This window comes from Protobothrops mucrosquamatus, unplaced genomic scaffold (genome assembly GCF_001527695.2).
Source record: "Protobothrops mucrosquamatus isolate PMUCROS unplaced genomic scaffold, P.Mucros_1.0 scaffold4085, whole genome shotgun sequence".
NCBI classification, from domain to species: domain Eukaryota; kingdom Metazoa; phylum Chordata; class Lepidosauria; order Squamata; family Viperidae; genus Protobothrops; species Protobothrops mucrosquamatus.
In genome coordinates, this window is record NW_015390016.1 from 28,796 (window position 1) to 39,869 (window position 11,074).

The following is an 11,074-nucleotide window of genomic DNA, read 5'->3' on the forward strand; positions in this document are numbered from 1 at the left end:
GGTGTGGAGCCTTCTTGGAACTGCTGAAAGGACTGTGTTGTAGACTGGAGATAGATGATGTCATATCCCTCCCCTTCTATTGAGGGAGGGCTGTTCAATTTGATGGCCTCTTTAACCCCTCTTTCAAACCAGCGGTCCTCTCTGTCCAAAATGTGGATTTTGCTGACTTCAAAAGAGTGGCCTTTGTCTTTTAAATGCAAATGGACTGCTGAATCTTGTCCTGATGGTTTTTGTCTCCTATGTTGTACCACGCATTTATGAAGTGGCTGTTTAGTTTCTCCAATGTACAGATCTGCACATGTCTCATTGCATTGTACTGCATTGTACTGCAACTCTGTGGACAGATACATCAAATTCACACGGGAAGATGTTAAAGAAAATAGTCTAGCCTTCCTGGACTGTGCAATACACATTAAGGAAGATAGAAGCCTTAACATTGGAGTTTACAGAAAACTGCCACACACAGATCAATATTTACATTTTGATTCTCACCCCACTGGAGCACAAAATGGGAGTTATTGGAACCCTACACCACCAAGCTGAAGGCCGGCCCACCAGCAAAGATGGGAAAGAAAAAAAACCTAAAACACATCAAGGAGGCCCTCAGAATGTGTAGCTGTCCCAAATGGGCCTTCATCAAAGCCCCCAAAAGACCCTGCAGGAGCTCCTCCATAACAGAAAAGAACAATAAATGAAACAATGTTGTTATTCCATACATTGCAGGAATATTTGAAAAGTTCAGGAAAGTCTTCAGCCAACACAACATATGTGCTCACTTTAAACCCAAGAATACACTAAAGCAAAAGCTTGTCCATCCCAAGGATAAAACACCCAGACACAAACTAACATACTGTATATGCAGTACAATGCAGTGAGACATGTGCAGATCTGTACATTGGGGAAACAAAACAACTACTTCATAAATGCATGGCATAATATAGGAGAACCATCTGCATTTAAAAGATAAAGGCCACTCTTTCGAATACAGCAAAGTCCACATTTTGGACAGAGAGGACCGCTGTTTGAAAGAGGGTCAAAAAGGCCATTATGTGAAAACTGAACTGCCCTCAATAGAGGGGGAGGAATATGACATTATCTCCAATCTACAAGGTGTCCTTTCAGCAGTTCCAAGAAGATTCCACACCCACTTGCACCACTCAGGTGACCTTGAAGACATAGATAAATCTCCAAGTGTCTTCAACAATTCTCTAAAAGAATGCAAATTACCAGCTGTCTGTAAGGGATATAAATCCTTCCATTCTCCACTATCCAGTCAGAGTTGAAGAAGCTTCTTGGATGAGAAGCGAAGAAAAACAAGAAAGGATAATGTACCATCCAGTAAGGGATAATGTACCATCCAGTAAGGAGCAATGTGGAATGATGATCTGAAATGTGGCAGAAGGGAACTATAGTGGCAAGACCAAAGTCACATCATGGTCTATATGCATCAACCAGGCCTTTTTCTCTCTGTTCCTTGACTTTGGCACCTCTTTATTGGTTTTCTTCCACTTAACTCTAGGTCCTGATCATGATTATTCTTCCCTCTTTTATTCAAGAGTAGTCAAGTTAGGATTTCAATCTGAATATTGTCAATTCTAATCTAAATCTTTAACAAAAACACAAAGTTTCCCTGGTGAATGGGTTAATCACCCTAAAAAAAAGAGCTAAGTACACTAAACATTTATTATTACCTGATCTAATGAACTCTCAGTTCCAAATGCAGAAAAATCAAAAAAAGTAAATGCAGGCGACTGTGTCTTTGAAGTAAATCCAGCAAGAAAAGAAAAAGCAGGTGACTTGGCCAGTAATCCTTCACTTTCTGGTGGAAATCTAGTACAATGAAAGAGAAGAAGATATAAATATTAAGTGGGACTTAAAAATCATTCTTTAGAAGGATCCTGAAGAAAAGCAAAATTTGAATTTGAACAATGCTTACAGTTCAAATGGAGTTCTCATCCCACCAGACTCAGGTGTCTTTGGAAGTATGTTAGGCTCTGGAGTTATTAGCCGTGGAGTTGCTGCAGTATCTTCATCTCTTGTTGAAGAATAACATCCAGCAGGTTTAGTATAAATTTCTGTCTGCCTATCCTGTTTAAGAAAATGCTGCTATATCATATTTGAGGAAACCACGACTACCACAAATATATTCAGGGCTTTTAAATTTTTTCAACAAACACTTTTGGGGCAATAATATGAAAATTGTAAGATATAAATTTATTTATTTATTTATTTCATAAATGTACTTATTTAATTTATATGCCACCCATCTCGCTACCCAAAACACTATCCAGATTTATAGATCAATATATAAATGATGGAATAAGAACTGAAGTTTGTCTTCAGAGAGAAATCTACCCACATAGATTTGAAGCTGTTAGTCTTCTGTTCAGGAATGTTAGATGAGAGCATTTTTCTCAACCAGCTGCCTTTCAAAAAGGTACAATGTAAGGAATTTAAAGCAGCAAACATCAACTCAACTAACATTAGCATATATCTGGTTTTCAAAATTATTGAAAATCATTTAATAGAACAATATAACAAGACGTTAAACTAACTTGAGATATAACTGCAGAATCCATTGATTTGTTTTCCTTTTGTTTGTAGTCAGCCTTTTTTCCTACCACAGAAAATTATATTTTATAAAAATCAAGATGGTATATATACTGATTATACTAGTACATTATTGGAGAAGAGAAATGCATGCTGCTATATTCCAGTCACATAGCTGTATATCAGCTTTTAGCATCAATGTCAGAAAGATTGTAAGATACAGAGAGCAGAATACCAAACAACAATCCATCATTTGATTTATTTCCCTGAAATTGTGGACCCATGAGAAATTCAGCACCTAGAAGGGGTTTCCCAAACAGACAATAAAAAACAAATGTAATGAACTGAGAGGGTGAGAGGCAAAATATTCCAATGGCCAACTTAAGAACTTGGGGATCTGATGTAGGATATAACAAGGTGAAGAGCCAAGCATTGTAGGATCAATTGAGAAGGAAAAAAAGAAGACCTCACTTTACCCAAAGAAGTCATTCATACTTAATTCATTTCTTGCCTCACTCCAATATGTGCAGTGCTGCAACTTACCAATGCAATATAATGGTAAAGGTGCTGGACTGGAACCACTGTGATTCAGGCTTATTTTATCATGGCATTCAGTGGGTAACTCTATGCCAGTCCAGATCTCTCAACCCAATCTCTCATGAAGGGTTGTTGAGGGGATAAAATGAAGGGAGATCCCTAAGTATGTTACCTAAGTATGTTGTCTAATAGCTAAACGATCTAGATATCTGGCCATAGGCTTAGCCATTCTAGTAAATGCTCATATATAATTTAATTTTATTCATAATTTTACTCATCATTCATATTGTGCATTTTTAAAATATTTCACTGTTCTGTTTTTATATTTTGAAACACATTTTATATGCTGTTTTTTAAATTTTCTGCATTAATGCTGTGTTCTGTTACACATATGAAATAAATACAGTAGTGGCCAAAATTGTGGAAACCTTTTGGGAAAAGTGTACAGTAGAAATGCCACCTTTGGTTAAGTTTCCACAAGTTTTTCTTCTAATTTCTTTATAACTGTAGCCTTGTTCACTATTTTACATCGCTTTCTGGGCAACCAGTCAATTCTTTGCACCATTACATTAATTTTATTACGTTTTACAAGCTCACTAAATGAAAGAACACAAAAAAACCTAACCAACTTGACACACTGACAAATGTCCTTTTCTCAGTTTCAACACATGACATCAATTACTGAATCCTACTGTGATCTGATTGGCTCATTACCAAAACAAGATGACACCTGATTGGCTCTCTAAACACTCATGCTCATTGGCTACAATCAGATGAAGGAAAGCCCCTGATATCAACCTAAGCAAGTTGTGCTTCCTTTTTCTGGTTATTTGGCTATAACATTTTATAGAATACAGTACAAATAATTGAACAAACTTTGTTGCATTACATTCTTGATTAAATTATCTTTCCATTGATATATAATTGTATGGTACTACTCCCAAAAAAGTGGTGTTATTAGCCATCAAACCTCAAAAATACACTTTTCCCAAAAGGTTTCCACAATTCTGGCCTCTACTGTAAATAAAAAGTATGCTACCGTGAGCAACCAAAAGAATTATGGGATATAATTCTAGTATAGCAATAGCAATAGGATGCAGTGATTAGGACTCTGCAAATCATTTGAACCAGATCTTCCAGAACATACAGGCTTTGCATCCAAAGCTTTCACAACAGTTGTGTAAACTTGGAAAAAGACAAATTGCTTTAACAATAAAAAAAAGTCATGTATTCCAAAGAACTTATTTCAAAGAATTTGCACAGCCCTAGAATTGGTGCTTGATCAAGCAAGTATAATCCATATTAATGAGATACATCACATCATCTGTGTAATTAATAAACAATAAAATGTGGAAAATTAGGTGTACAAAATAGCAGTTATGAAGGATCCTAACAATGTTTGACTTTGGTTTAACATATTTATTTATTTATACAGGTAGTCTTCGAAGTTACAACAGCACTGAAAAAAGTGACTTATGACTGTTTTTCATACTGACAACCATTGCAGCATCCCCATTGTCATGTGATCAAAACTGGCAACTGACTCATATTTATGATGGTTGCAGTGTCCCAGGGTCATGTGATCACCTTTTGTATTCTTCTTTTTTTTGTAATATATTTTATTGATTTTTTAAAACATAAATCACTTAATAATTGGTGAACAATGTGTTGTCTGGGTTTACATTTGTTAAACAACCACTAACAATTGATTTCTATAATCCATAATCCATATAATGGTTTTAGTTGATTTCCTCTTTTCCCCAAAATGTCCTCTTTTGCAAACATTAAGTTAATACAATTCTTATTGTTTTGATAGATAACAATTAAATATATAGTTTTTCCCAATATTCCTAAAAATAATAATCACATCAATATAATATTTCTTTTCTATCCAATCATTCTTATTGCCTTATCATAGATTCTGTTACAGTCCTTATTTAAAAAGAAATTCTCCCACAAAATTCAAGTATTCTTACTGGTTAAGATTTTTTCAAAAATTAATTACATTTAAAAATTTAAGTCTATTTTTTCCATATGAACCATCTCAGCATTTTTACATTTCTTAAGGAATAGATAAAACAGTAAAAAAAAGAAAGGAGAGCAAGAGTAAAGAAACATAAAAAGTAGTCAAGAACGCCAGCAAGGACTGTGATGTGGATGCTATTGTACATCATCATCATCATCATCATCATCATCATCATCATCATCATCATCATCATCATCATCATAAAGTTGGAAGGGACCTTAGAGGTCATCTAGTCCAACCCCCTGCTCAGGCAGGAAACTCTATACCATTTCGGACAAATGGCTGTCCAGTCTCTTCTTTAAAACTTCCAGTGTTGGAGCATTCACCGCTTCTGGAGGCAGATTGTTCCACTGGTTAATTGTTCTAATTGTCAGAAAGTTTCTCCTTAGTTCTAGGTTGCTTCTCTCCTTGATTAGTTTCCATCCGTTGCTTCTTGTCCTGCGTTCAGGCGCTTTGGAAAATAGCTTGACTCCCTCTTCTTTGTGGCAGCCCCTGAGATATTGGAATACTGCTATCATGTCCCCCCTCGTCCTTCTCTTCATTAAACTAGACATACCCAATTCCAGCAGCCTTTCCTTATATGTTTTAGCCTCCAGTCCCCTAATCATCTTCGTTGCTCTTCTCTGTACTCTTTCTAGAGTCTCAACGTCTTTTTTACACCGTGGTGACCAAAACTGGATGCAGTATTCCAAGTGTGGCCTTACCAAGGCATTGTAAAGTGATATTAATACTTCACGTGATCTTGATTCTATCCCTCTGTTAAAGCAGCCCAGTACTGTGTTGGCCTTTTTGGCAGCTGCAGCACACTGCTGGCTCATATTTAAGTGATTGTCCACTAGGACTCCGAGGTCCCTCTCACAGTTATTACTATTGAGCAAGGTACCCCCTATACTATACCTGTGCATTTTCTTGCCTAAATGTAGAACCTTACTTTTTTCACCATTGAATTTCATTTTGTTAGATAGCACCCAGTGTTCAAGTCTGTCCAGATCCTCCTGTATCCTAAGCCTGTCTTCTGGAGTGTTGGCTATTCCTGCCAGCTTGGTGTCGTCTGCAAATTTGATGATTTCCCCATCTATCCCCTCGTCCAAATCGTTGATGAAGATGTTGAAGAGCACTGGGCCCAGAATCTTGGCACTAACGATCTGTCCCAAAAAGATGTACTCTCTGCAGAACGATTTCCAGAGCTTGGGGCAGGAACTTAGCAGGATAGGCTGTAGGCTTAATTTTTCAGAGGTTTTACCAGTGTATAAGGAGCAAAATGGAAAAGGCCAGTGTATAGCAGAATTCAATATGTAGCTAAAGGAGTGGTGTAAAGGGTTACACCATGCTTTGGTTACACAATATCTGTAGCTGGTCCAATGAAAAAATGTACAAAAGAGATGGTTTGAATCCATTCAACAAAGGGACTGAGTTACTTGGCAATAAATTCACAAATTTTCTGGAGGAATATTTAACAACAGGGACAGTGAGTTAATTGTCCCCGGCAATCTAAAAATTATAGGATTATCAGTGCATGTAACATAAATGTGTTTGTGGACAAGAATATCAACCTTGCTGTCAAGCAAAATCAAGCTTTTAATAGCGAGTGCCACACAAAGTGCACTAACCAAACAGGTGGTAAAAAAGTAGGGGAACTCAGGCATCACACAGGTTATGTAGAAAGTAAACACAGGGTCAGTCATAAAGGACTCAAATGTCTATACACCAATGTACAGAGTATGAACAGTAAGCAGGGTGAACTAGAAATTCAGGTAAATGAGGGCAGATATGATATTGTTGCTATTAAGGAAACATGGTGGGATGAAACCCACAAATGAAAGCCACAGCTAGAAGGATTTAAATTATTTAAAAGAAACATACCAAACAAAAGAGGAGGTGGAGTTGCTCTCTATATAAGAAATAACTACATCTCTACAGAAATAGAGCACAACAATGATGAAAACTGTCTTAATGCATTTGGGTCAATATAAAAGGGGGGGGAAATGATATTGCCATAGGTGTATACTATAGGCCACCCAACCAAACAGAGGAAATAGATCAGCGGTTCTCAACCTATGGGTCGCGACCCCATTTGGGGTCGATCGACCATTTCACGGGGGTCGCCAAGCAAAGCTGTCCACCATTTTTTCCCCTTTTACCTCCCTTGAGTTGGGCCAGCTGGTGGTCGGCCTGCTCCGTCTCTGCCGCTTGCCAGCTACGCCTCGGCCAGCGCAGGGGGCGGAACCATGCATGCGTGGCGCTCCCGGGCAGGGAAAGTCCTCGACTTATGACCGGTTGGGTAGTCCTAGACTTACGACCAGTTTAGTCCTCGACTTACGACCGGTTTAGTCCTCGACTTACGACCGGTTGGGGGTCGCGGCATTAAAAAGGTTGAGAACCACTGAAATAGATGAACTGTTTGCTAGTCAGCTAACTAAGGTATGTAGGAAGCACATCACAATAGTAATGGGGGAATTTAATTATCCTGACATCAACTGGGAGACAAACTCTGCACCAAGTGGAAGATCAAACAGATTCCTGACAAATCTAGCAGACAACTTTGTCTCCCAAAAAGTAGAAAAGGGAAATAGGGGATTAGCCATATTGGATCTAATCCTTACTAACAGAGATGAAATGATAGGTGTTGAAGCCACAGAAACCTTGGGGGGGGAAGTGATCATGCAATATTGGAATTCAACATTCTGGAAGCACAAGCAATAGAACAGTTTTTACCTTTTGTATTTTCAGTGCTAAAGCACTGTTTAGTAAGTGTGTTCTTCTGATTAGCTAATAATCTGAAACAATTCAGAAAATAATTTACATCAGCAGAATTATCTTCATATATTTTCATAAACTACATATTATTAATGAAGGTAGGATGACTGAAAAATTACCTATTTGATATTTCTTTGGGATCATTTGTTATAGATGAATCTGTTTCTACAATCTTGGTTTCTGAATTATCACATTTCTAAAACAAAAAAAATGTATTTCAAATTAAGAGGAGTATAAAATTCTGATAGAAGATCCATTCATTCTCCTAGAGCACTAAAAATAATACTCAAGTGACTCTTATTCCTCCGTGCTACTACATTCTTTCTAACTTACCCTTTTTGTTGGAAGGAAAATTGTTGTAGTAAAATCCCAGTATTTTTGTTTGTTTTTATTGTTTTTATTTATTTTATTTTAGCATGTCTTAAAGAATTGAACATTGGATGCTTGGACCTTGTATATCTTTTAAGTAACTTTCCTGTTTTTTTATGAAATTGTGTACTATACTGTACTGTATTTAAAAGGAAACAAAATGCATTTGATATAAAGGACTTCATACAGTAGATAGTTCTGCTCATACTTAGACAAAAAAAATCCCAATAGAATTAAAACAGGATGATTTTTGCAAAACTATCTTTACATGCACTACAATATTTTTAAATACATTTTATTGTGCTGAACTCATGAATGCATATTATTCATTCTGCTTTTTGTTTGCATACCTGATTGCATACCTGATTTTCATTTTCTACGTGGTTGAAATACATACTAGTCACTATGGACTGTCCTGCCAGGTCCTCTTTCTTTTCTGCACCTGTATTATATAAGATTATGAACTCTATATTATTCAGCTGATTCTCACATAGGAATAATATAAAAGTGACATCAAAAGGGTAATCACATAGTAGTAGTCATCTTATAGTAAAACAAATTACAATATTTGAGTAGGGTTTTCACTATTTGCACCCACCATAACACAAAATTGTCCTGGCAACACCTTTTTGGTATTATCTCCAGGCTTAATTTTTTTTTAGCTGAAGCAATGTTAACGCAGTGTTTTCCCCTTATTCCAACATGATTCAAAGATAACCTGTAAACATGTTAGGAGAGAAATCAGGTGTTTACAATGACTCAAGGCAGAGGCTGGAGCAGTAGGACATGAATCAGCTGTAGGGATTACAAATTTCATGCTGATACAACTTTGTGCTGACCTTCTGCAAACATCCAGCTAGTATAGGCAGTAGAAACAGAGGGCACTAAGGGTAGTCCAGTGAGGCTCAGAACAACAGAATAATATGGATATAATCTGCCCAACATTCTACTGGAATTATTCAGATGAGAGAAATCATGGCATGAATCAGCAGGCTATGCAGTCTCAGCCATGAAGAACAGATGGATTCTGTGAATATTCATCAAATAAAAATTACAAATGTTGATGGCTATACTGATAAAAGGTTTTAAGAAAAGTTCTGTGTCAATTTAGCTTTCAGAAGTACAATAATCTTGTCCATGTTCAGTTTGAGATAGTGATGACATCTAGGTTAAAAAAATGGTGCCAGGCTCTTGGAAAGGTATGCCCACAAAGGATGTGACATTTCTTTCTTGTAAGAGGAGAAATAGGGCAAAACAGAGCTCTATGGGCTCAGAGCAGGACAGTGTCTCTCTCTCCCTTGAAAGGGAAAGATGGCATATCACCATAGAAAACAAAAAATAGTCAGTTGTATTTGACTAACTAGTTCCAGTATGACTGATATAGAAACACCTGCATTTCCTGCAACAAAGATATCAAATTATGCAGGAAAGTACCTTAATATATTCTACAATATTCAGATGTACAGTATATACCTCAAAATCTCACAGCTAAATCTCTTAATATTTTGTTACCTCTGTCTGTGATCTGAAATAGTGGTTTCACAGTTGGTACACTTTGAACTAATTTCTGAAAAATGCTAGGTAGATTAAATGGTTTAAATGTGTGTTCTTTCTCATTCAATAAATGTTGACTCTCTTTGAACAAGCTGAAAGAAAGTTTTAAATCAATGAAAGAAACATGGAAATATATGAGACACATCTTTTATTTTACTTTGAAATAAAAGATAAGAATATACAAAAATGGATAATCTAATCTAATGTCCTCACTGGATAATGTCTATTGAGCAACTTGCTTAATAGAAATATGAGAAGCATAGGAAAAATACCAAATTGTTACAGAATTATTGACCTACCTATGACTAAAACTGTTAACACAAACTTTTCTTTTTGAAAACAAGTACATTATTGCTGCAAATGTTTTGATCTAGGAGCCAACTACAACTTCTTAGAACAGTCACACCAGTGATGGGATTCAAATATGTGAACAACCAGTTCTCTGTGTGGATGCTGCTTCCAGAAGTCCATTCTGGGCCTGGCCAACAAAAAGTAGCTATCGGTTCTGCCGAAGTGGTGCAAACCGGCTGAATCCCACCAGTGAGTCACACCTTTTCCCAGGATCACATAGCTACCCTTTTATATTTTTCAGGCAATGTAAGATGACTCTATTCCACTCTAAGGTAATCACTGCAAGGGAACTTTCACATTAGGAAAGTATAATATGAACCTTTTTGCACTAGTCAATTTATGTGTAAATATTATATTGAAAATCTGTATTTAAACCTGTTAGAACAGAAATATCTTTGCAAAATAGTAAGTAAAGCAGATACAATTTGTAATAGTATGAATTTGTAAGGGGGAAAGCTTTTGGACAGTAAAGATTTGAACATTCAGTAACCTCTTTATAACTCATCTTTTAGTGTGATAAATTTGATTTTAAAATGCCACCTTTCATCAAAGTCCTTCTTTCTTTCTTGATTTTTTGCTCTTTCCTCTATCACATTAGAATCCTCTTCCATCTGTTCAGTATGCTTTTGATCTTCTGTAACATTGCCTAAATGCTAAAAGATAAAATGCATGTATTTTGTGCAAATGTTTTATTTGTTTATTTTTATCCCATCTTTATTACATTTATAAATAACTCAAGATAGAGAGCATCTTCCTCCTCCTATTTTCATCAAACAAAAAACAAAAAAAACTAACCCTGTGAGTCACACAGCTAATCTGAAGTCACTTATTTCTGTCTAACTTTCCATGCATACATGCACAAACCAAATAGTCTTTGACTTTTCTCCTGGCATAATGTACTTAATTAGGTGTTAGGCTTCACTTATCCCT

At 36.4% G+C, this 11,074-nt stretch overlaps 1 protein-coding gene across 1 annotated transcript in view; it reads right to left on the reverse strand.

The window, feature by feature from the left end:
- LOC114923504 (protein SIX6OS1-like) overlaps window positions 1–11,074 on the reverse strand; it is a gene marked incomplete at its 5' end in the record, with an annotated part of 19,046 nt that overhangs the window by 1,720 nt on the left and 6,252 nt on the right. Inside the window, 8 exons of the mRNA XM_029286564.1 lie at window positions 1,692–1,830; window positions 1,937–2,088; window positions 2,556–2,617; window positions 7,829–7,890; window positions 7,990–8,066; window positions 8,602–8,681; window positions 9,752–9,885; window positions 10,685–10,797. Of these exons, the coding sequence (XP_029142397.1) occupies window positions 1,692–1,830; window positions 1,937–2,088; window positions 2,556–2,617; window positions 7,829–7,890; window positions 7,990–8,066; window positions 8,602–8,681; window positions 9,752–9,885; window positions 10,685–10,797 (819 nt within the window). The remainder of the gene's footprint in view (window positions 1–1,691; window positions 1,831–1,936; window positions 2,089–2,555; window positions 2,618–7,828; window positions 7,891–7,989; window positions 8,067–8,601; window positions 8,682–9,751; window positions 9,886–10,684; window positions 10,798–11,074) is intronic.